Source organism: Pipistrellus hanaki, assembly GCF_964339955.1.
Source record: "Pipistrellus hanaki genome assembly, chromosome: 4".
NCBI lineage: Eukaryota > Metazoa > Chordata > Mammalia > Chiroptera > Vespertilionidae > Pipistrellus > Pipistrellus hanaki.
The window spans coordinates 34,489,206-34,516,179 of NC_140506.1; the positions used below are offsets into that span (position 1 = coordinate 34,489,206).

At 42.6% G+C, this 26,974-nt stretch overlaps 1 protein-coding gene across 3 annotated transcripts in view; it reads left to right on the forward strand.

The window, feature by feature from the left end:
* ARHGEF28 (Rho guanine nucleotide exchange factor 28) overlaps positions 1–26,974 on the forward strand; it is a 240,885-nt gene that overhangs the window by 103,113 nt on the left and 110,798 nt on the right. For all 3 annotated transcript variants that reach the window (XM_084880890.1, XM_084880888.1, XM_084880889.1), the window contains 4 exons: positions 1,525–1,705; positions 5,169–5,241; positions 15,489–15,541; positions 16,111–16,171. In XM_084880890.1, the coding sequence (XP_084737016.1) occupies positions 1,525–1,705; positions 5,169–5,241; positions 15,489–15,541; positions 16,111–16,171 (368 nt within the window). The remainder of the gene's footprint in view (positions 1–1,524; positions 1,706–5,168; positions 5,242–15,488; positions 15,542–16,110; positions 16,172–26,974) is intronic.

Genomic DNA, 26,974 nt, shown 5'->3' on the forward strand with positions numbered 1-26,974 from the left:
GAGCACATGCCCTGACTGGGAATCGAACCATGACCTCCTGGTTCATAGGTCCATGCTCAACCCCTGAGCCACACCGGCTGGGCCATACATGGATCTTGGAGTAGAAGTCAGAGTTCTCTTTTTGTGTGTGTGTTTTCCCCCCTCGTTTGGTCAAATGATCACCAACCAAGGAAAGAACCATCCACAGAGAATTGCCTTTTCTTTGCTCTACTGTGCCCCAGCAGGACTGCTTCCTTTGACTTAGTCACTGTTCCATTGAGATCCTGGAGGCTGACTTCTTCATCGTGTGGCTTTTATTTTTCTTCGGGGTCCAAGACCAGAAGATATTATGTGTACATTTTAAAGTTTACCCCTTTAATAAATCCATTCGTGGGTGGAATTAGAAGTAGACTGACTGTCAGCTAAATTTAGGTCTTCCATTTTCTAAATTAATCTCAGTGACCTGATTGCTCGGGCTCAGAGCCCATTGTCCATTTGTCTCAGCGGCTTGTCATTGGAATAGGAAGTTGTTTCCTGGAGGATGCTGGAGTCCCTGCCAGTTATCAGTGCCAAGCGGTTAGGAGAATGCCCCCAACCTTAGAGCCCCAGGGCTCCTTATGGATCTCTTGTTGTCAGTCCCTGTGATGGAGATAACGTCTATTGGATTGGAAGTACCCTGCATTTCTGAAAGGAACATGCTCATGTACAGAATGAGGCCACGAAGAGGAAAGAGGCAGAGCACTAGTTCTGTGACACAGGGAACCTGGGAGCCAGCTGCTGGGGTGTGACATGCCGAGGGCTGTTACCTGGGAGCCACTCACATTTTCCTCCTCAGCACTCTGAGCTTTCTTTATTCTTTTCATCACATGAGCTGATAAGCCATCCTGAATACTATGATACTACCCGTGAAGCCTACATGTAGCCAATAAATGTGGGGCTGTTCTTAGCCAAAACAGAACAGAAAATAAGCAGATATTCAGGAATTTAGTTTGGGAATGTTGTTCCTTTGTTTATGGGAGTGTATTCAAGAGTGAAATATGATCCAATTTATGTTTTCATTTGCATGAGAAAATGACTTACAACAAGCAGGCCAGTGTGTTTTGAATATCTCACTGTTTGTAACATCCAAACCTTGCCATGTTCCCTGGAGATCATATCTGTTTTTCCACTGTAATCATCTAATAAACTGGCGGCTGCCTGCTAATTTGTTCTACTCGTAGCCCCATGAAAGGGAGAGGCATCTTTTCAGATTGAAAGGAGAATGAAACAGTGAGGTAAAGTGAGTACTGTTTCATTATTTGCATAAATCTTGAATGTATATAATATATGTAAATGGCTTTCCAATTGACATCTCCCCTAGGTGGGAAAAGAAAGATGGCTTTATTAGAACCTGTTTACACGATTTTGTGGACCTTATGTGCTTACTGTCAGCAGGTAGCTTTCGAGGGCCTTTTTGCCAGCTGGGTTTGCGATGTCGGGGCGGTGGGATGTGGAGGTGGGTGCTTCCAAAGCCGTCGTGCGTGGGTTTTGATTTGTGACGTTCAGTCTGCAGGGCAGCCGCTCCCCAGGCGTCTCCCGGGTGCAGCTCAGCGAAGACGCCTTCCTGCAGTACATTCACGTGTCCGGAACACTGACCCTGACGCTTCACCACACGGCCGAGCATTTGCTGGAGGCAGACATTAAACTCTTCCGGAAATACTTTTGGGATAGAGCCTTTCTCAGCAAGGTTTGTGCCCCGTTATTCTAGCGTACAATTATCCCGCCTGTGGAGTGCGGGCAGCACTCATTGTTTGGGGAACAGTATTTTTCTAACAGGAGCTGGGGGGGGGGGGGGGGGGGCGGGGAGAGGCAGGGAATTGGAAACTGTTACACAGTACTAGAATGAAGATTATTGTGTAATATTTCGGTAGTAGAAAATAGGAATTTATATACTATTCTTGTTTCTTTTGCTTTTTATGAGCTCACTCTGTCAATGGTGGACTTTAAAAACGCTAACATTGGGTATTTTCTATTAATGTATTGCTTATGCTATAATTCTTATCTAAAGTAGTTGCATTTAGGGTAATTTTACTTGTGTATTATCTACTTGAGGGTGTCTTATGGCTTAGGTGTAGTGAAGCATTTGTCCCAGGGTGCAGGTTCTTCCTGAGAGGGGTCTCGTCACGTGAAACCAGTTCTTTTTCAGAGAAGTTTCCCCCTCCCACAGGGCCCACACACCAGAACTGAGTGCCATCATAGCCTGCCCCTCTCCGATTTAAGCTGTTTCATCTTCACTATTTTTATTTTTTGGGTGGAATCTGGAAGAATATAAAGAATATTTATGAATCTTAATTATTATTAAGCAAAGTGTTCTTATGAGTAAAATGGCCGAGTTAGTCTGGTTGAGAGTGCTCAGGGCATCAGGGTTCACCCACAGATCCCGTGACCCCGTGCTCTTAAGCACGTCCATTAATAAGGCTCGGGCTTTGTGGCGAATAGACTTTACAGAGCACACAGTTCAGGAGACTGATCTTGTTACTTATCACAGTTCTGGCCAAATGTTTGCTTCATAAAATAAAAGAGTTAGCTCAAAACATTATCTCTAAAATACAGATTATTGTTGGCTTTTTCCATATCGGGTTTTATTTAATCAACTAGAATGAAACATGCTCTTCAGAGTATGAACTGCTTCCTTTTGTTGGATTTTTGGAAATTTAGTGTTAATTTTTCTGGCATGTGTTGTTTCCTATTTTGTGGAAGGGGACTTGTTATTTAAAGACACTAAGCCTTCAGCCATCCCTGGGCTTCTCCCCTGGCACCCGGCTGTGGCTGTTCCGGCCAGGGAGCCACAGAGATGCACTCTGCTCCGTGAGGCCCTTCAGGGCGGAGCTCAGCAACGTGTGTGTCCTCAGATGGCAGCACGGCACCTGGTGCCACACTCCTGAGAAGGATGGAGCAAGCTCCGTGTACAGCAAACATCGCTGAACTTTCTCTCCATTATAAAATCCTCCAACTTCTTAGTTTGGGTTTGTGATTTCTCATAACACATTTGAGCTAACGCTGATCATCTTGGGGAAGATTTAGGAGGAGTAAATGTAGATGCTTTAATAGTCTTTCATAGTGGACTTTGCAATAACAAAGACCAGATGGAAATTGCTTTCCAGTTACTTGGAGATTTTCACTTCATGTAAAACACTGAGAAAGTTTGTTTATGACATAACGCTGATAAAAGAATGAGTTACAATGGAACGGCCTTTTGTTCCAGGTCTTAGCACTCCTCCTTTCCTTCCTACCCCCAGTGGTGTGGCTGGGTAGTGAGTGGGGAGACCTGGAGGGAGCAAGGCTGAGATTCTCTAGAACATCCAAAGGCATTAATTCTACCCTGCCCACCAAATTTTTTTTATGGGATTATTGAATCTAAATTTTTTTGTGGCACGTACTTCTTACTTGATTAGATCTTAATTTTAAACGTGAGCAGGTGGTAATTGTTATATAGGTTATCTACACCAAAGCTTTACACTTTGGGTAACAAATATGAAATTATGCATTGTTATAAGTTTTCATGCTTTCTTAAGTCTTAGATTTCTAAAAGTCTATTTTTTTTTTATTGATTTTAGAGAGGAATAGAGGGATAGAGACATCTATGAGGACACATCGATCAGCTGCCTCCTGCATGCCCCCCTCCGCTCCCCAGACCAGGGGATCTAGCCTGAAACCCAGGCATGTGTCCTGACTGGCAATCAAACTGGGGACCTCTTGGTTCATGCATTGTTGCTCAACCATTGAGCCACACTGGCCAGGCTAAAAGTCTATATTTATTTATTTATTTATTTATTTATTTATTTATTTATTTTTAATATATTTTATTGATTTTTGTACAGAGAAGAAGGGAGAGAGATAGAGAGTTAGAAACATCAATGAGAGAGAGTCATCGATCAGCTGCCTCTTGCACACCCCCTACTGGGGATATGCCCGCAACCAAGGTACATGCCCTTGACGGGAATCGAACCCGGGGCCCTTCAGTCCCCAAGCCGACGCTCTATCCATTGAGCCAAACCAGTCCCGGCTAAAAGTCTATTTTTATATCTGACTTGATCTGAGGGACTAATTCATCCTTGGTGAACCACAGTATTGCTGAGGAGGCAACTTCAGTCGCAGGGTTTGGGTATTGCACAGTTATCTGCAGCTTCCAGAACAACGGCAAAACCTTGTTGCGGAAATCTGTTTGCTGTGCCACGCCCAAGAGCCATTCTGCTGACCCCACTCAGAGCCACACTTGTTCAGAGTTGTAAAGGATTCGTGTCCACACATCCTATTACAGCTGGCACTGGTGGGCCGGAAATTTGTAATGGATATTAAGCTTTAGACAATGACAGGTTGGTGCTACATATCCAAACTGTGACGGGAAATATTAGAAAATTAAATACTAGGCAAAACCTTAGCTATGTCTTTTAATCCAGTTTTAGTTTTCTCCCTGTTGTGGCATTTTGTCCATCAGAATGCTGAGAAGTGATACACTTAATGTCATGCCAAGGGGTTGCAGACATCTGTGTCTGTTGTAGGGTTGTCTAAGTTTACTTTGGAACATGTGTTGATGCAGTCTTGGGCTGTTTTACCATTAATTCTGTTTTTCTTCACATTTTCACTGGCCATGGGAAATCCATCTTAATAGAAAATACAGAGGGTTCCAAAGAGGGCAGCTTCTCTGTAAGGTTCACAAACTTAGTCTCAGCCAGGGACAACCTGCACCTGTGTGTGTCAGCTTGCAGCCCAAGGCCCATGCTCAGCCTTGTTGTCATGAGGGTTGTGGTCCTCTCCATCATCTGGGCCCTGGAGATCCCTGTGTCTTAGGGTGCGGATGGGGGTTGGTCTAGGTGGGCAGATGTATAAAACAGTGGCCGTTCTTTCTGGTTTCAAGATTTTCTGTTCTCTGTCCCCCTTTTTGGTTCATGCATCACGTTCCTAGAGCCTTATTGTGGCCTGGGGAAGCAGGAGAGGATTAGTTTCAGGGACCATTTTGGCCCTGGTCTCCAGGTTCCCTCTACATATCTCACCGTCTTCCTGGGGTGCTGCCTGTCTCTCTCGACCTCCCAGACCAGGCCTCTGGGCTGTCCCTGCTCTGAGGTCCTTGAATGTGATTTTTATCTCTTAGTTGCAGATTTGAAGCCTCAATTGGTAACCAGTGATTTTTCCCCCTCTTGCTTCCTTAGACTCTTGAAGAGCAAGAAACCAGGCCAGAGGAAAGATCAGATATGCCTTCCAGTGCTGCAGAAACCGAAGAAGGTATGCATGCTCCTTCTCCACCCCCCTCCCCCACCCCGGGGAGCTCAGAAAGTGCACAAGACTAGCCAGCTCCCTGGGCTTGAAGTGCTCAGTGAAGAGGAGCCAGGACCAGGGAGATCAGAGGCAAGGCCAGGGTTGTGAGCTACAATGTGGCCCCGGGTCGTCTGACAGCATCCCATGAAATACACTCTGTTTTCCCACTTTGTTTAACAGTTAGCACTACTGAGTGCTGTTTGCCAGGTCCCGGCCAGGTCCTCCCACACTCCTGACCTTCAGGGCACTCTCCTGACACACCGATGATCCCCCTCACTTTCAAGTTCGGTTTGTTCATCCCATTCGGTCCTTCGTCACTCGCTTGTTTCATATTATGGAGCCTTTACTCTGTGCTGGGTGATGGGTCTTGAAGAAGATGGAGGTCGTGACGGTATCTTTGTTGTCACAAGGGCTGTGGGCAGCACCCCTGGCATGTAGAGGTAAGGGGCGGGGCTGCGGGATGTTGTGAGGGTACGGAGATAGAGACATCTGTGAGAGAGACACATCCTTGGCCCGGGTTGTCCTGCCACATGGTTCACAGTCCTGAGGGACCTTCAGAGACTGAAGCTACAAATCTGCTCGAGGTGCGAGTCTTGGCAGGAGGTATAATTTTGCAACACATTGTCACTCCTCTTCTCCATGTCATAACACATGGGATCATGTTGATGCTGCACTTGTGGGTAGCACCCAGCTCATTTGCCAGGATGTTGTACTTTCTTATTTTCTCCAACTAAGAAGTTTACCTGGGCGAGCAGTCTCTACCTCAATTCAGGATCTTTCCTCTTTACATACACACATATGTCTGATCTTTACTGAGTCCTGGTAATAAACACAAGTTGTGATTCTAGGGAGCATTCTCACCTCTATCATTGAATATTCCCATACTTGTTGTATGGAATGGATTCTGACTTTTTTATTTATATATTTTTTATTTTATTTATTTTTTAATTTTCTAAAACAGTAGTTCCAAAAATCTGACTACATCACTATGTCTTCTAGGGTAGTCAGGGCAAAGGTTTTATAGGTTGAAATACATATTATCTTTTATCAGTTTTCTTTTGCTTTATATATTAGAGTATTGTTTTTATTTTTTGAAATTATATGTGAGATAGGGTTATTATTTGGGCACATTATCTTGTAAATCCAGGATAGTGGAGGGGGCATTGCAAACTATCTGTTCATGTAAAGGGGCAACGCATCGTCACTCCTCTTTTCCACGTCATACACATAGAATCCTACTGATGCCTCTCATGAGAGCCACCAGGCTAGATGCTGGGGTTGGGGAGAGAAAATACGACAAGATCCTTGTCCCTAAGCCACCAATTGTTGACTGATGGTTTATACCTTTGGTTCTTCTTGTAATAAGCAACACAGAATAGTTACATTCCAGGTATTTGTCAGACAGTATAATCTTAAACTCTTTGACCCCATGTTCGGTAAAACTTCATCTTGGAGAAGGAAAGTGTGTGCAGACTGTTGGATGCCTGTGTGGCACCCACATTTGGCACACTCCTGATTAAGCTCACCAGCTGAATTTCCTACCCAGCTGCACCCGTGTGGGCCTCATGGAAGTGCCCCCACTGTTCTCTCCTGTGGGTGAGGTGCTGGTCACGCTAAGGGAGCCATTTGCCTGGCTTGCCCAAGGCGGTGGTGGGTAACTTCACACTTTCTTTGGGAGACCTAGAGGGGAAACCTCTTCTGGTCTCAGGTCAGGAATGCTGGCTTCCTCTGAGCATTTGGCTGGCTTTACTGCTCTAACTGTAACGGATCAGGTTTCTTGCTCCTAGTTGGCTGATAAAAAGTTGGAGCTAAGTTTCTGGCCAGCCAGTTGCAAATGTGTAGGGTACTGCTAAGATGCATTTTCACTTTACTGTTATTTCTTAAGCCCTCACCCTTCTTTTTCCTTTGTGTTTTATTTTTAAGTCAACTTCTGATATTTAATTAATGTCTTTTGTCTTTTTATTCCCCTGTAATACACCATTGAACGAATTGAGAACAAAAATAAGGTTTAAATATGTACTTAAATTCTAAGTTCTTGCCCTTACAGGGTGAACAATTTGGGATTGGGGCAGGAAAACAAGCTGTCCCAGCACATTATGATAAGTGCTACAGGAGTAAAGTGGCTCCAGCACTAGGAGAACTCTGAGGAGTGTGATGGAAAGCTTCCTGGAGGAGGTGGCCCTGGAGCTGTGATCTAATAGAGGGAAGGGAATCTAGACCAGAGAAATATATGCAATACAGAGTCCTGAGCCAGTTTATGCATGATGCATTTGGGGGAGAGGGGGCAGGTGCAGGTCGTTTTGAAGTCCTGGGGTATGGTGTGTGTGTGTGTGTGTGTGTGTGTGTGTGTGTGTGAGAGAGAGAGAGAGAGAGAGAGAGAGAGAGATATGCCAGGAATACAGGCTTGGGATAGAGGCAGGTCAGCAGGACTTGTAAAGGCAAATAACTGGAAATCTACCCTGACAGGGAAGTTGTTTGAAGGAACCAAGATTAGATTATTATTTTAGAAAGGTCACTGTGAGAGTATAGATGGATCAGAGAGGCCAGAGAGCTGCTGAAAGTAATGCAGAAGAAGGTCAGCATCATAGCAGTATAATGAGTTTGAAGATGTGGGGACAGGTGCGTTCTGTCCTGAAGGGTGTCACAGTGAGGGAAAAAAGCAATTCCTGGGTGGATGGGCCTTACAGGAAGCAGCATCATGACAAAAATATACTGTTTTAGGTTGAGTTCGATGGGCTTAGGGAATGGACAAGTTAATACACACCTGGCTGTTAATATATCCCTAGCTGGACTGCAGTCACTCAACCGAAAAGAAAAGTAATTTGGACAGGTACTCAAGTTCTCTGACTTCAAACAATGTGTGCACTTTATAGACTCTTTAGACAATGCTTTTATCTGTATATGCTTGTTGGACATTAGAAACTGTATGCACATCCCAGCAGAGGGCAGTATTCAACTAAAGTGAAAATATTCAATTAGTTTTTTTGTCCATTCATAACCCTGGAAGTGATTCAACTGGAAGAATAAAACATTCTGAGCATAAGAGCTTGCTTTTTACCACCTTTAAACTTCAGAAGCAAACTTTCCCTTTGACATCTACTAAAATATACATTTTAAAAAATATTTTATTGATTTTTTTTACAGAGAGGAAGGGAGAGGGATAGAGAATTAGAAACATTGATCAGCTGCCTCCTGCACACCCCCTACCAGGGATGTGCCTGCAACCAAGGTACATGCCCTTGACTGGCATCGAACCTGGGACCTTTCAGTCCGTAGGCTGACCCTCTATCCACTGAGCCAAACCAGTCAGGGCTAAAATATTCTTAATAGCTTATGTTTTTCTGTTTCTCCTGCCACAGTGGATAGAGAGGGATGCTCTAAGCTTGTAGCTACCATTAATGAAAAGACTATAATAACTAGCCTAGAAATTTACTGCTCTATTCCTGTTAGTGTGATACATGGTTTTATTATTGTCTCTGAACCAATTATGTTCCATAATTTCATGATTGTAACTGTACTTCCAGAATGATGGGAAGCTATTCCAAATGAATTAAATGGCCCAAAGGTCATCTCATTTTAATATGCTGGGATGAATAAGCTAATTATTATTAACACTAAATTTATTAGTATTTATTAATCTTCCAATTGACTCTGTTTTGTCCCTTGCATTTTTTTTGGTCCTTATTTTGTGTTTTACTATCCTACACTAGGATTCCCAAAGAGCATTATACAGAACACCAATCTTGGAAGATGTTCTGAAAAATAAGGATTCTTTGACCAGATAGGTAAAAAATTCTGTATATGAATCCTGTGTTGGAGATTGAGAATACATTTAATGTTTTGTAGGTTCTAGTAAGTCTTGTCGTCAAGAAGGTGGTGTAATCCTGTTTAACCTAGCAGTTCTCTAAATTGGTCATGAAAGAATCTCCTTTTCACAGTTCTCAGTATCTCATGGAAGTGGTCTGGGGAAGGTAGTTTAGGAATGTTGCTTCCTTACCTGTACTGATCCTGTCCTTTCTAGACCTTATTTCCTCCTTTTTTCACTGTCACGTGGGTTCTCTCCATCCATTTGTATAGTGATACTCACACTGACTGGGACCGGGGCAAGGGACTGACGACTCATGGTCATGCTGAGTTCCAGACCCCCCCATGCCTCGCCACACACTTTTCGTGTTGTTTGGGAAGCTATCATGCCTGGAGTCTAAGGGGCCTTAAAACAAAGAGAACCATTGCAATACCAATGACCATCTGTAAATCCATTTCCTTTCTTATTCTTTTGTAGTTTAAAAAACTCCTTGTGTGATTTGCTGTTTTAGCCTTTGTGTCATTAGTTTCACACTTTGTTGGCTTCTCCCCATTAACTATCTTCCACATTCTCATTAACAACAACAGCAACAACAACAACAAACAACACACACACACACACACACACACACACACACACAACCAGAGGGTTAGGGTTGGAATATTAGTTCCAGGCACAAAGGAGAGAAGGTGAGGTCCTTCCTTCAGGGCTGAGGCAGCAGCTGTAGGCAGGCTCGGTGGGATTTCCTCCTCGTGATCCCCTGTGGAAAGTGGGCGAGGCCATGGACCCAGATGTAAGGCACAGACTGGCAGACACATGGGAGTCCTGTAGGCTCCTTTACTTGTCCATTCAATAAACATTCACTGAGTGCCCACATGTGCCAGGCAGTGTTCTAAGCACTGGTGATGTAACAGTAACCAAAACGCAAAGAGGGAAAACCGTGATCTCAAGGAGTTGGCTGCCATTTAATTTCACTCAAGCATCTGTTGTGTGTCAGGCACTGCTCTATGTGCAGGGGCTTTAGCTATGAGCTGAACATAGAACACACATTCCAATATAGAGAGGAATATCTCTGTGGGCCAGGAGCCAGTTTCCCCTATTTTATACATGAGGAGGTGTAGCACAGAGAGGTCACATTACTTGTCTGAGGGCACACAGCTTGCCCAGGCAGTCAGAACTCATTGTGCTGTAGAATACCCACCACCCTTCTAGAACAGAACATTGACCTATTTAGCCTTTGGACTGCCGGCCTAGGGTTCTCGCCAGCATTTGTGTGATGGAAAGGGCAGAGTTAAAATCATCGCCTTGAATGAGCGGTCCCCACAGGGCTGGCCTGTGTCACAAAGCTCTGAGGATGGGAGAGTTGGGATTCACAGGCACAGACATGTCTTGATGACACACACTAGCAGCAGGCGGACTGATAACAACTTCAGCTCTGCCACAGGCTCCCTTCAGAGCTTATGAAGGTGACCTCGTTGTGGTTTCTTTTGTGGAAAATGGTGGCGTGGGAGTGTCAGTTAATACTTCCTTCATAGCAAGACTTAAATGAGAACATAAAGATGGAGCACCTTGACCTATCTCTGACAACTTGTCAACTCCTGATCATTATGAGTTCAAGCTAGACCACATGGCTAGGGTGGACTCAGAGGTATATCCATAAAACAGAATAGTATTTAATGATAAAAAGGAACGAAGTGAAAGAAAAGTGTCACATAATCTCACTCGTATGTGGACTCTAATGAACAAAATAGATCCAGAGACTTAGAAGCATGGAACAGACTGATGAATTTCAAAGGGAAGGTAAGGGGTGGGTGGAGAGAGACTAACTGGGAAACATATATGCCTAGCCCATGGACACAGACATGGTGAAGGCCTGGGAGGGGTGGGTACGGGGTAGAGAGGTCATTGGGGGGAAAAAGGGGGCATCTGTAATACTTTCAATAATAAAGATAAATTTAAGAAAAAGGAACAAAGTACTGATACATCGCAACATGAATGAACCTTGAAAACTTGATGCTACAGGAAAGAGGCCACTTACAAAAGGCTGCATATTGTGTGATTCCATTTACATAAAATATCCATAATAGCCAAACCCCTCAGGATGGAACATAGACTACTGGGTGCCCAAGATTGGGTGAGAGTGGGGAGCTTGAGGATAAATGGGTAGTGAGTGATAATAGGTACCGGGTTTCAAGTTGGGGTGATGAAAATGTTCCAGAATTGATTGTAACGATGATTGCACAACTTTGAATATATCAAATATCACTGAATTATAGCCTTTATGTGGGTGAATAATATGGTATTTAATTATATCTCAATAAAGCTGTGACAACATATATGCCTGGAGAGGAGTATATACTAAAACATTAACAGTGATTTTATTGATTACTTTTTCATAGTTCCTTTCAAAGTTTCTTAGGTTGTGGGTTTTTTTTTTTTTGCTCAAAAGTGTCACAAATTGTTTTTAAAAACTGTATTTCAAAAAAGATGGCTTAAATTCTTTCTGAAAGAACGCAGAGTACAAATATGAAAATGGTATTGTAAAGGAACATGTTTTTGAGTTGCTGAGGAGCAAGAATTTCTTCTCTCACCTGGACACGCTCTCCCCAGCTGCAGATGCTCAGGCAGCGGGGGCCTGGTTCGCTTGTTGACATGGAATGTTGAGGGCTGTGGACTGACAGGGCTCACGTAAATATTTCTATAGATAAACGCCTCAGTGTTTTTCCCAGTCCATGCTTATTCTTATCAGTATTCTCACTTTTAGGGGATAAAACCCCCGTATAATTGGGATACTGAAAGAGAAGGTCAAGGTGTTGTAGTAGCTTCTGAATTAATAGTGGAGGATAGTTTCTCACATTTGTTCCCTTCATCACTTTGAATCTCTGGCAGTTGTGACTAGGCCATGCACACTAGGCTAAAACATTAAAGTGACGCGTGGATGAGAAGTCGTTATAAGTGAAACACAAGTGCATAACAAGAGGAAAGTGTAGACTGGGTCTGACAGAGGTGGAGGGATGGGAGGAAGAAAGGGGAAAAGCACTCATGGGTCTGATCCAGTTTGGAGTTGTATCAGAATAGTGCTAGTATTGGAAGTGTTTGAAGGAATAACTCAAAAAACAAGCAACCTTCTTTTCCCTGGCTCACCCCAGGTTACCTAACGACCTACTACATCTCATTGGCTGCTTTGGGCCACCAGATCCAGGTGGAGGAGGGAAGCACTTATTCAGTCTCTGTAGTGTGCCCTGCAATCTGCTTGGCCCTGGGGATATGGGTTTTGGGCCCAAATCAATTTCAGGGATTCATGGTCTATTGGGAGAAAAGGACTCAGTGAGAGACTATGAACTACCCTAAGGGTTCCTGTGGGCATTTATGGGGCCAGTAGAGCAAGCTGAGAGCAAGGCCCTTGTTTCCAGTTTCGCTTTGATGCTGCCTTGCAAACCTAATCCAGTTGTGCACTTGACCGTGGACAGTTGAACCTGAGGGTAGCGATGAAACAACAGTAGTTGTCTGGCTGGCTCTGATCATGATTCTTCTTGCCTCCTTCCTCGGGGAGGAGTCAGATGGCACAGCAAATGGTAGTTAAAGGAGAATACCGTACATTCTAAATTTTCAATGTAAGCTTTTTCTTTGCTTAAGTCTAGCCTGGCTGGCCCCATTTTTCAAAAGGAGACAGGCTTGTGCATGAAGTTCAGATCTATTAGGCTAATCTGTTTCTTAAGACACTGATATAAATCTTTCCGCTACTGAACCCTGTTTTGAAAACCCTGTTTGCTGGTGCAGTGTCACTGGTAAACACGATTATTAGAGATCATTTCTTGTCCCATTGCAGTTTGGCAATAAAAAGGTATGTTTATGAAGTTGATAAGTCTGATTTACGAGTAGAGGGGGTAATTCTGACTTCTGGGTGGGCCTGGAAAGCAAGATTAATAGGTCTTTAAAACAGAATAGCTTGGAGTTACTGATATCATTATCTGCTGAAGGTTGCTATAGCAATGAGTGGTTTGATTGCACAGTGCAGTTGGTGGTACAGTGGGTGAGTGTAAAAGGATCTGAGTAATTTAGCAGAAACTCTCCTGGAGCAATTTAATTAAACCCCAGTAGAATGAGTGCCAAGTTCTTTGAAAGCGCTAAGATGCAGTCTGTACAGACCTAGATTAATTAATGGAACATTATTATCCTGGATTTACACTGTCACAAATACCTTAATTATTTTAGGATAAAGGTTTTACAACTTTGCAACTTATCTTTTAAATGATGGAATACAAATTTTACAAAGACTTGTCTATTTTAATATAGTTTAAAAAAAATTAAATAAAATTACATTAGACTACAAGGAAAAAAGTATAGGCTGGCTATGAACAAAACCTAGTTTTTTGAGGAGCCTGGGTGTGAACAGTCTACCAGGGTGAACACATTCTTTTTTGTTGCATGCTGAACTACCAGATGACATAGCCTTCTTTATTAGCAATCTTAAATAAAATGTGCACTGTTCTTCTGAATCACTAGTGTTGGTATAGAATTCTTTAGAAGTGCAGAATCATCATAATTTAAGAGCATATGGTCTGAAATGGCTTTAAAGGAAGTCTGTCAAGGACAAAATAAAAACGTGTGTGACTCTTGATATCTGTGCAGATATGTCTGTTGAAATGTTGGTTCTGGTTACCCTCCCCTTAATTTTTAATGCATTGGTGATATCTTTCCCACTTGCCTAATTTTTAAGGTTTGTGTATACATGTCTCAAAAACAAACAAACAAACAAACAAACCCAACTATGCTACTGTAATGTGGTAAACAACATAGTGGGTGCTTCACAACAGCTTTCTGCATCTGTCCAGTGGGATGAAACGCTTTGGACATAGGCCCTTACACAGCAGGCTTTTGAAGTGTGAAGTTGACCCTGTTGACACACATATTGCTGTCCATGTTGCCTTGCCAATGTTACTCTGCTGCCACCTAGAGGCCTGTATGGAGTGTGCATTTAAAGGTAGGCAGGATGCCTGGCAAACAAAAGCTGCCTGGGCTGTGTGTCAACTGCTGCTTTGTCTTTATTCCCTACTGAAGTCAGATGGCATGACCACAAAACATTGAGGCTCTTGCTTTTTCATTTTTCCTCGTAGAGCTGATGTGTACTATGCATTAAAGAACAGTACACTGTTGTGGAGTGTTAATATCTTACAACTTGATTGACAAAAAGCAAATTCAAAGTTTTTGTGATGTCGATGGTTAAAAACCCCACATGCCAGTGAGAAAGTTGTCTGCTCTGCTTCATCCTTGCCTCGAGGTGTAAACGAATCCCTTATACTTTTCTAAGCAGACACACGGTAGAGAACTCACAACATGTTGCCAGGCAGTGAGAAGAGCTCGGAAAAGCCCACTTGGAGGTCTGAGGCCCGCGGTGACTGACATGAATAAGCGTGGCAGAGCCTACTTAATGGGCCTGCTGGGAAAAGCAGTGGCGTTTCTCCAGAATGAGCTCCAAGCAGGGCCATGGGGGCAGGGGAGCTGAGGGGCCCAGAGTAGGGCCTTGGGGCCCACAATGTTGTATATTAATACAAATTCAGAGCAAAGATTCTTAGCCATCTGCCCTTTTATTTCCCCTGGGCCCAAACCGGCTGTCGGTGGTTATTGAGCAACAGTGGCCCTTGTTTACTGGCAACTGAGTTTAGGGAGAGAACCAATCAGTCAAGGCACAGAGAAAAATACCCCCTAAGTGAACGTTCCCGAGCATCCTAGAACATCCTGACCACCGATATTTCCAGGAAAGCCTTTATTCAGAGCGGGGACACCGGCATGCCCTCGGCTTGTCAGTGCCGAGCCTGCCGCCGTCTGAGGCTGAGCCTAAGGGCTGTGCTGGCCTCCACGTCCCCCGTGCCCCAGGGAAGGCCGCATCTAGAATGGACGGTGCTCTTTTGAAACATGAAATCTCTGGTCTTTGAGGAAGTAGATGTACGGGACTTCCTCAGGTGGGTATAAGTCTTGGCGTTAGAATCTGTGCTATTTTGAAGAGCCTTTCGTTAGTGAGCAGCCTTCCTCCTGGATCAAGGGCATTGATTTCCTTAATGACCTTCAGGATTTCCTGTGAGAACTCCTGGACTTGTTTACATCTTGGGCCACACAAATAATCCCAGAGTGTGGCCAGTAAGGTTGTGAGATCCTCTGCTCTGCGGACAGTTGATTTTTAAAAAGCTTAATCTAAAAACCTGGTTTCATGCAGACAGTTCCTGGGCAGTTCATTTATATTTTTTATATAGTTTCTCCTTTCTTCCTTCCTTCCTTCCTTCCTTCCTTCCTTCCTTCCTTCCTTCCTTCCTTTCTTTCTTTCTTTCTTTCTTTCTTTCTTTCTTTCTTTCTAAAAAGAAAACTAAAGGCTTTCCTCAGCAGATCCTGATGAGAATTATTCCTTTTGCAGAAGTTAAGAATTTGGTGTCCAGCAGATCATCACCTGAACAGGAGGATGGAAAGGTAATGACTCCCTGCCCCTCCCCCCTTTTTTTCTCGGTGCTGCTCCCCAAAGTTGAATTAGAAGTGAAGATCTATTGGTAGTAATTTGTTTACAACCCCCAAGAAAAAAAACCAACATACAATAAACACTCAAGGCTGTGCCCCACGCTACATTCAGAATAACTTGAAATTCAGTTTTCTTTATCGAATTTTCCATCTCTACTGTTTATGACTATACCTCGCTATCTTTCTAGTAGAATATGCAAGATGACATAATACCTTTTCCCAAAACAAACTTGTACTTCGATACCCAGCTGTGTGCCGGTAGTGCATCTGCTAGAGTAATCCTGGGAGAGATTCTTGGAGCAAAAGGAACTATGGAGGGCTTGCAGGCAGGTTTCAGCTTGGGACAGGTCCGTCTCGTATTTTTAGCTCTTAAACACTATCAGTTAAGGACAAGACTAGTTTTCTGTTTAGTGTACATGCAACGTGTCTTTACTGGTGTTCTCTAAGGTTGTTTTTCTAGTTTACAAAGACAAAGAAACATTAATATGGCATTAAAAACACACACCTGATTTTATCTCTTCCAGGGCATGAAAAGCCAGGTGGTTCAACTGAGTGAGCGTGAAGACCAGGACAGTCCCGATTTGGGTAGGTTCCAAAATATTGCTTCCCCTTGCACTCACAGTCCCAGGTGTATAGAGACAAGAAGGAACTATGTTTTAAAAAGAGTGTCTTCCTTCCTGAGAACCTTGTCTGTTTCTTGAAACCCACTCAGATACATTTTCTTTGCAGCATTAGTGGTGCAGTGACCTCAGAGGTTGAGTCTCCATTTATAATGTGAAAAGCAAAACAATCAAAACAAAGCAATGAAGGCTTTTCCTGAGCTGTTTTGCTCTGAGTCAGCTGGGGCTGGGGACTTGTCCTCTGTTACCTTGTTAGGCACAGCCCTAAAGTGACTGACTCCCCTCGTGGAGAGTGCCTCGTGGAATTGGGACTGAAAACTTCCTTCCTCCTGGCCCTGGAGTCCCCACGCTGACCACTATTTCATTTTGCTACCTAGTGTGGTCCCTTGGAGCTGAGCTCATAGGGTCTTACCCCTGGCCTCTTTCAAAGGCCCTGGGAGGCCCCTGGGCAAGGTGAAAGTCGTTCTTCCTGTGGGCCTGGAAAGTCTCATCTGCTCACATGCCCACTAGTTCATAATGCCCTGAGGGCTCCTCCGCAAAGCTCTTCCCTAGACATTTTCTAATTTTTCAGGACTAATCCAGGCCCAGCGTCCTCTTTTGAGTTACAGCCTGGTGAACCTGTTGGGTTCGAGGACATATGTAGGCTCGGCAGAGGCCTCGGCTGGCCACCTGGATGGTCTTTGAAGGCCTCTGTGCGAAGTGGAAAGCAGATAAGCACTAGCTTTCCTAGGTGGTGTCTTCAGGCTCAGCACAGCTGAGGCAGTTCACATACCTGGAAAGCACAAGGGCCAGGCAGTTTAGGAGTTGCAGGGATGAGGCGGCGGTGGTGGTGCAATGCTCAGGCTGATGTGAAATCGGGAAAACCAAGACGATGCCCAGGGTGGTCCTGCAGAGCCTAGTGGTCGGGGTGCTCCTTGGAGGCCAATGGGGCGTTATGGGCAGCTACTCGACAAAGCAGTTACAACAGTTGGGAAATCATGAAGAATGAAGCCGGGCGAGGAGGAAGCACCCTCAGGGGTGGTTGGCTGTGCTGCTGGTAGCTTGGCCACGAGCCAGCAGTGGTGTGCTGGATCTCCTTGCCTGTGTAGCTCCTGAAATTGGAACAGACACTTAGACCATCCCCAGCAACCCACACGCCTTTAATATTTCTGCTATATAAGGTAAGAGGAATAATTGACTTCTCGAAGGGGGAAGATGAGAGATGAAAGCCAGCATGTCCGTCGGGGTGGCTGCTGTGGCCACTAACCCCGGGAGCGTGGCCCTCGCTCATGCATACAGGACGTCACATCCACCCAGCCAGTGCATCACACTCCCAGGAATGTTAGCTCCGGAGAATGTTTACCAAAGCACATTGCTGGTGGGGAGGAGTGTTGGCTGGTGAAAGTATGAAATACCAGGGTTATTTTAATTTTAGGTTTTGAAGAATCACTTTGTTCTCAAACGGGCATACTTGCTGGGCTAAGAAGACACGTGTTCAGGACATTGTGGTAGCCTGACCTAATCCGGGTGTTTTGTTAGTAACATCATTGTGTCCGAGGAGGATTGTGGGAAGGATTGGAGAGAGATCCATGTGTGACATTAGCCTGGTGATGTATGAAAGGGTTGTGAATGATTGTTCCTCATGCTTACATTTGCTTTTTGTTAACTTAAACTTTTTTTGGATTAAAGAAAGTTGCCTGACTTTATGCAAAGAAAATGATAATAGATTTTTAAAGAACCTTCTGACTCAGAGAAGGGGGGACAGCCAGCAGTGAGCAATAGTCAGATGCCAAGCTGGCGTCTGCAGCTGAAAACCGCTTTTCCTCAAGGCCATTGCCAGCCTGTTTTGCTGTTTCATACGAGCGTGTGTTCTGCTCAGTCTCTAGGGAAGGGCTGATACATGTGGGGCCGAGGTATGTCTTTGCCGGCTTGTACGATTGAAAATGATGTGAGTTTAGTGTGATCTCATAGACTACATCAGCGCTGCTGTGATAGAACTCTGTGACGATGGACATGTTCTGAGTCTGCACTCTTCAACACGGTCGCCAACAGCCACATCTGTTTCTAGAATGTGTGATGAGTAACTAGTGTGACTGAGGAATTGACTTTTAAACTTTAATTTATGGCTCTGAGGGTTGACTTTGTATTGTTGTTAACTCATCAAAGCATCAGGAATCATATTGGCCATTAGTGTCCACCGAGCATGTTGATCGGAGGGTTAACGTCTGGGGTAGACAGCAGTTAGCAAACTCTCCTGAGCCAGTGCCCTCAGCCACCTCATCGAGAAGTGATGGTAGGATTCCGTTCATGGTGAGCCAGCAGTGACGGCCCGCTCCCTGTGGATGCTGGAAGGGCCTGGTGTTTTGCTCAAAAAAGAGGGCTGGGACCTGATTCCATTGCAGTGGAGAGTGGGATGTCCAGTGGTTCTTTCACATTCTTGGCAGGTGGAATGGGAGGAGAGGGCAGAGCATTTGGGGGAAATGGAAAAAGAGAAGTAGGTGAAATGGATCGATACAGAAATTAAGAAGGAAGGAGGAAGGGTCCAGTTAGTCCCTGACAGAAGTGTAGAAGTATGGGGGGCTCAAAATGATTAAACACTAGAGGCTCAATAGTGGGCAGCAGCAAATGCTGTGCCCAGGAGAAGGGAAGTGAACATCTGGCAGGAACAGGTAGACTGCCTGTGGGAACACAGTAAGATGGCCGAGCTTTGGCTGCCCTATTGGATTCCCAAATGCAAACAGATGCATTAGCTGTAAACAGCTTGATTAGCTGCTCTTTGCAAACTCTACTTTTAAAGGGTTGAATCTGAAACATTAAAACCATGGTTAGAATTCAGATGTCCACGTCATGGTTGAGTTCGTGCCGAGGACTGTGGCACAAGAGCGCGGGTATCTCAGGTGAATTGCAGAAGCTCCTGGTACACTGACACCCCTGCTCTCTCAGCAAGTGATATTCCAGAGTGTGAGTAGGTCGTGTGTGACAGCCAGATTTGGTGACACGCATATCAAAGCTGATTTTCTTGCAATAATTTATCAGCCACGGCTGCATTGGACTAAAGATTATTTGAAACTTACTTGGCTAAAATTGTATATTGTATGACTGTTGGATGGGGGAAAAAGAAAGGATTCGGGGAAACTGACTTACTCAAACAAGAACTATGTGAGCATGTTGTAACTCTCCTGGTGGGGGGATGATGGAAGGCAGTTAGGGAGAGACTAGGGGAGGTGGTGTTGTTTGGCATCATCTGTTTTGCTTGGGCCGTCCCCGTACCTTGAGGCTCTGGGCATGAAGCAGTGCCGTGTCTGCTGTTCCAGGTTTGGCTGGCACACAGTGGGCTTGGCATAAATGCCAGAGAAGATTTTAAATATAACATCTTGCTAAATAGCTTTTGCTGAAAAATTATTGTTTTTTAAAATCATAGTAGAAAAATCAGAAATTTTAGAATGAGTAGAAAAAAAGAAAAACATCCCTATAATGTTCCCACTCCCAAGGAGCTACTCTTAAATGTTGGTATATTTCCTACCAGCATTTTTTTCCTAGGCATCTATTGTTGATATAGTTATGATCATGTAAACAGTAGAACTTTGTGTCCTGCTTTATTTATTAAACAGCATATACCGTAAGTATCCTCCATTTCAGAAGATAGCTTAAACTGATCCTGGGCAGGTATTTTGTAGAATGTCTCTCAATTGGTATTTTTCTGATATTTTTTCATCGTTAAACTGAGGTCTGGGAGGAAGTTCACAGAGGTAAAGCACCATTTTCATTACGTCATATCAGTAGTCTATACCGTCAACATTACTTATCACTGTGAATGATGACCTCGATCACCTGGCACAGGTAGGGTTTGTCAGGTTTCTTCATGGTAAAATTACTCTTTCCCACCACTCTCTCCATACCGAACGCTTTGGAAGGAAGTGATGACGTGCAACTCATATTTCACGAGTAGGAAGTTATCTTTATACTTCCTTGTGGATTAAATATCTACTTAGAATTATTCTGTATGGAAGATTTGCATTCCCCCCACTTATTCATTTATTCAGTTACTATGTCAGTATGGATTCATGGATATTTACTTTATACTTTGGGTAATAATCTTGCCCTAGTACTTTTCCAGAGTGTTCTAGAGTTTGGCCATGGGAACTCTTTCAGTTGACCTCTGTGTCTTATCTACAGATCCCTATCATTGTGGTCTTTTTGTTTAGGGTGATGGAAGTATTCTCTATGATACTGTGATGGTGGATATACCGCACTGCATTTTTCAAAACCCATAGAACATATGGACACAGAGTAAACTCCAATGTGTGCAAATAAAAAAAAATTAAGAACACAGACAATGGGGTGATGAGGGTTGGGTGGGGGGGGGGCACAGGAATGGGCTAGAAGAGGTTAATGGGGTGGGGGAGGACCTATGTAATACTTTCAACAATAAAGATTTTTAAAAAATTAAGAAGTTGGAGAACCCTCTGTTGGAATGCAGAATGTGACAAATGAATCTAACTACTAAACATGTGTGCAATACCTTACAGTAGGGGGTGGGAATGAAGATTTGGAAACCAGTAGAGTCTGTAAGACTGAAGGCAAAAGAAACTACATAAGCACTGTCTTCTGAGATGATAAAGTTGTTTCCTACAGGGTAACAGGTTAACGATTTGGATACCACTATAAATGTGTCCTGGAAATGAGCGATTAAGTGAGGGGAGTATGGATAGTAGGTGCCAGGTTTCTCACTCTTGGAGCGGGAGTTTACAGATAAGCGGGGAGTGGAGGCCAGGATGATTCATGCGCTAATAAATTAGAGTTGTAGACATCAGTATGCACTTGCGATTAGTTAATATGGATATTCATGATTGTATAGAGAAATATTTGTAGATATGTGTATGTGCATAGATTAGGACCTGCACGCACATATATTTCCTTGCCCTGTTCGATGAGGGGACCTAGAAGCAGCAACCTTCCACCCAGTAACATATATAAGATGAGCCACCCGTTACATTTTATGTGAATTTTAGCTTCAGAACTGTGGCATTGATAGTTTAGAGTTCATGTCAAAACTAATTATTTACATTCTTTGCTTTTTTTATACCTCATAACTATTTACATGTGAATACTATACATCTGAAAATCTATAGAAGAGAAAGTTGAACAGTGAATGTTAAAACTAATAAAAATTAGTGTGTGAATAAGTGTGTGGCATGTAAGAAGCATTTTTGGTGTGTGAGAAAATTGAAATTGGAACATTATTAGAATGAACTGAAAATGTAATCATAGATGTTGCTCTCCCTAAGTGTCTTGGCTCTTCCTACTCTAAGGAATTGTTTTCTCCTTAGACTATAATAAGATACATTTCTACCCCTTCAATCCTTTCTCTGTCTAGGCTCATGGCTCGTGTCCTTGCTTCTCCCACTGCCAGGGCCCCTCGCATCCATTATCCACAGCTGCCTCTCTAAGATAAATGCTAAATTCCTCATAGTTTATTGTTCAGGAAAACTTAGCCAACTTGTCCAAATTATTTCCTTTCAGGTTATGCCCTGGCACTTCAGTGTTTAAAAAAATGGTGTTCACCATGGGTCTTTCACCTTAGGAGAATCCTCTAAGTAGAACTGATATCTGTAGCAATACAAAATGCTGGTGGAAGCTTTGACAATATAATTCTTTAATATGTTGCTTCAGGAAGAAAGTCTATTCTTTTCCTGCCCTGAAGTGTTTTAGGTATTTCTTTCTTATACTACATGTGGATATATCATAATACAAATAATGTCCTTTGGTTGGATTTTTAAATCTTAGTCATTTTTCTCCGTAGACAATAGAGTGATATAAAGAGGCATAGCAGAACCTCTGAAGCAGGATGCAGGTTTTTTGGTTGAAATAAATCAAAGTAATAAAGGTAGATGAGAAATTTTTAAAAATCTTATTTTTAAAAGGAAGATGAATGAGGGTTCCATTTTTCCACAACCTCTCCAATTTTTCTTATTGATAATAGTCATTCTAACATGTATTTAATTATAGCTGTGATTTGCATTTTCCTAGTGAAGTTGAACATCTTTTCATATGTCCAGTGGCTGTTTGCATTTCATCTTGGGGTAAGTGTCTGTTCAGGTCCTCTGCCCATTTTTTTTTTTTTTTTTTTTAAATTTGGATTGTTTGTCAGACAGAAAAAGTGAAGAACCATATGATTTCACTCATATGTGAGGTATAAAACTGAAAGCAACTAATGAACAAACACAAAAAAACAGCCCAAAACTCATAGACTTAAACAACAGTATGGTGGTTACCAGAGAGAAGGAGGGTAGGGGTTAATAAAGGGTAAAGTGGTATATGATAAAGGAAGATGATTTGACTTTGGGTGGTTGGCATACAATGTAGTGTACAGATCATGTGGTATAGAAATGTACACTTGAAACCTAAATAATCATATTAACCAATGTCACCCCAATAAGATTAAAAAATTGAACTCATACTAAAACAAAAATAAGATGATATTATAAATGGTAGAATCCTAGAATTGTAATTTATGGCAACAGTGATTGTACTGTGCTTCCATTTCACATGCAGTATATGTGAATTCAATTTTATGGGCTGGTTAAAAATATAAAACAGGATGGGGAGGTGGGGAGAAAAATAATACAATAATTTAAATCTTAGGTGGCTCCACCCATGATTGCACTCCTTGAGTATAATAATGTCCCCGAGAGAGTGTGACTCTGGGGATGTGATTGTGCTGTTCCCACCGTGCATCTCAAATGTGAGCACCTCTTACCACAGGGAGATGAGCTATGCCTTTCAAGACCCTCATGTTCTATATAACATGGCTACTCAATGCAAGCCGACCATGTCCCCCGGCGCCAACCCAAAGTAATGCTGTCCTCCAATGAAAAACTGCTGGGGTTGAACTTAGATGATCTGGTGTCCTTCTAAGAGATTCTGGAGGAAGATTTTGACCATCTCTGATCTTCACCTACTGCTAGAACCGGAGGCTACATGTAATTGTCACGGTACTGGCTGAAGTTATCCAGAATAGGTTTGTCCTGGCGTTAGGGGTCTTGCCTCCTCTTGTCTGTACCTTTTATGACTTTTTCAAGAATGGTGTCAAGCAGTGTTAAACACTGGTCCCTGGTGGTCAAATGAGGGAGCAGAAAAATAATAAATGCTCTGCTTTCTGCCTTGTATGATTTTCTGGAATGTCTTTGCACATTGCCATGTCTTAGTTTCGAAAATCAAACTATTACTTCTGAGGTAGTGCTTATAATGTAGAAGAGAACGATAATGAAAGGGCAACTTCATTATTTTTCTTAAATCTTTATTGTTGAAAGTATTATATATGTCCCCTTTTTTGCTCCCATTGGCCCCTTATTGCCTGCCACTGCTCCCCACCCCAGGCCTCCAGCATGAAAGGGAAACTTTAGACTTAATATTTATGCTAAAAGTTATTGAAAACTTACTTATGTTAAGTTCTTTATTATTATCTCATTTGGTCCTCACAAATCTTCGAAGTGTAGAGGTCATGGTCTTGTTTTGAATGAAACAACTGAGGATCAGAAAGTACGAGTGACTTGATTGGGGCCACTAAGCAAGTCAGTGACAGAGCCAGTGAGCCCAGATGGTTGTGGCTCCGAGAAAGCATGGTTTTTCTCTTTGGCTTGTGGTTCCTTAACAATATAAGTTATGACACAGTTCTTCCCCTCCAGGCACGAGAAGCCCCATGGAAGGCTAAGAAAACTTACAAATGCTATAATTCAAATCAAAATATAAATTCCCCTCTAAGGGGATTTACTTTTATCAAGGTTGAAAGGTAGGTGACCTGTTCTCTGAGGAGGAGAATCGAGGGAAGTTTCCCTTCGATGCTGAAACTTCAAGGCAGCAGCCATCTGCCCTGGATGATTGTAACCGTATGGAGGTCGTTTTCTAAGTAAAGGATTTTCGAATTGAAGGAGGCACAGTAAGGCTGATGAAATCATTCGCACTTGCATCGTAATGGTTGTATACTCTCTGGTGAGAAGTGGCCTTGGGGATATATCACTGAATTCTGCCAACTGCAATTGCAATCAGCCAGAGAAAGCAAAGAAATTAACTGATTGAATATGAATGAGATGTAAATAACATCTTGAAATAATTTAAATATTGGCACAATGGAAAAAAAATAGTCTGTTACTATAGAAAATGGGGATAAATGACCTACAGTCAGGGGAAGTTTTGGGGTGAGCAAGAAAAATAAGAAGGGCTGTATGAACACCATATTTTTACATGTTAACTGAACTGCATATGGCTGGTTAGTAGAAATCATTTCATTCTTTAAAAGATATTGATTAAAAAAATAAAAAAACCTATAGAACAAAAAAATAAAAGATATTGATAAGTAATAAAGCAAATGAGATCAGAACATTTCTTGTTGGGCTTCTCACATGTATTGGTTCAGTGTTTTTGAATTTTTATTGTCAAAATAACTTTCATATCAATAAACCCTCGGGGTTTTGGGAAAAATTATATATATATATATATATATATATATATATATATATATATATATATATATTTTAAATATATTTTATTGATTTTTCACAGAGAGGAGGAGAGAGGGATAGAGAGTTAGAAACATCGATGAGAGAGAATCATCAATTAGCTGCCTCTTGCACACCCCCTACTGGGGATGTGCCCGCAACCACGGTACTGCCCTTGACTGGAATCGAACCCAGGACCTTTCAGTCCGCAGGCCGACGCTCTACCACTGAGCCAAACCGGTCTCGGCGGAAAAATTATATTAATACTAGAAGCCCTGCCTATGAATCTGTGTGCCAGTAGCTCGCTGCTGTGCTCCAGAAGCTCTCCGCCCACTGCCCCGCCCTCCTGTAGCTCTCCCTCCCCCATAGCTTGCTGCCCTGCCTCCTCCTGTAGCTCTCCACCACCTCCTTAGAGCTCGTTGCCCCACCCTCTCTCTGATCCGTGATCCAGTTGTTACACTTCACCGCGTAATGACCATTTGCGTATTATATCTTTATTATATAGGATAGATCTATCTACCTAGAATCTCAACTAATAGAAATGTGTTTTACAGAGTTCTTTCACATCACTCTTTGTCTGCATTGTCCTGAAGTTCTTATCTAGTTAGTACTGATGATCAAGCTCGGAGCAGCCTGCTCCAGTAATTTGCTGACCTGGGATTTATCCTAGTAAGGTGGCTCTAAAACTTCATCTCGCATGAGAATGAAAGACAATACTATCTCCTGGACCAGCACTTTCATTTCAGTTTGGTGACTGTACTGGTTGGTGGAGATTCCCTTTCTTTGGTCTGTGGACATCTCCCAGGCAGCGCAAGGGTGCATGGACCTAGGTCCACCCCAAGCATTGCCGGGAGCCCTAGAGAAAACTGGGTTTTCACCACCCTTAAGTACTGTCTGTTTTCAAATAGAGATACTGTTGTAATGAATAAAATATAAACATACTTAAACACTTTACAAGAGTTCATGTAGCTTTTTATGCCAATGTACATGTTTACAATAAAGAGGATATAAAAATACTATAGCTGTTATATAAAGATTCCATACCCACAAGTTAAGACTAATAAGTGCAAATCATTCATTTATTCAGCACATGCCTACAATGTTTCTGGCACTGTTCTGAGCCCTAAAACAGAATGCATGGAAAGCACTCATCCACAAGATTTTTATCTGTTTTCTTATTAAAGATATATATGGACTAAAACTCTTACTTAATGTAAGGGTTGAGAGCATTTTACCCTTACAGTTGCACCTAGTTGATGAATAAGAATACACAGTTATTCAAATAAAAAGGCACAAAATAGAAATGTACTAGTGTTTATTTTCACTTAGTTATAATGCTTACAATTATCTTCTAGTTGTATTTTGTCTAAGTTATATGTTATAGCAGAACACGGTAGTGATTTATGTAATTCTGATTTGAATTTGAAATTATATGGCTTTTCTCCTTTCTCCACTTCTCTCCATGGAAATCATTTCATTCTTTAAAAGAGATTGATTAAAAAAAAAATAAAAAGAAACCTACAGAACAAAAATAAAAAATAAAATAAAAGATATTGATAAGTAATAAAGCAAATGAGATTAGAAAATTTCTTGTCCGGCTTCTCACATGTATTGGTTCAGTGGTTTTTGAATTTTTATTGTCAAAATAATTTTCATATCCCCTCACCTAGCACCTCCCAACAGATAGGGTTAGCTGTCACAGAGCAGGTTATGCATCTATTTCCTTACACAGCACTGCCTGATAGTGCCAACCATTTGGGAGATAATTGACGTGAAGAGATGAAAGTTAATTAAGACACATATTGTCATGTTCCAAACCTGCAGGATGGAACAGGTCCTCATATTGTTTGGGTGTCCAATGACCTCGCAAAACAAAACACAATACTTCTTGCTCTCACTGCTCCTTAAAGAAATGCATAAGAGAGACTCCCCTATGAAACTTGGGGTACATTTTCCCACCACAGGTCTTGGTTGCTATGCCTGAGCTTTTTGGGGCACGTGAATCCATGTGCTTCGAGGGAGTGGAAGTAGATCTGAGCAGTGCTACGCTTTATGGGGAGGCGGTAATGAGCTTCCACTGAATGCTAATTAGGGGAGAGTTGTTCAGGGAGACCGCCTAAGAACTGCTGGTTTGTGGTAAATTAGTCACTAGCTCTATTGAGGCCCACTGCAGTGTTAGATCAGAGCCATGATGGCGCCCGAATCCTTAGCATCCACAGCCAAACTTGGTGACAATTTGAGAAAACAGCTCCATTGTTCTCCATAGTACTAGGTGACTTTGCCTGAATGTA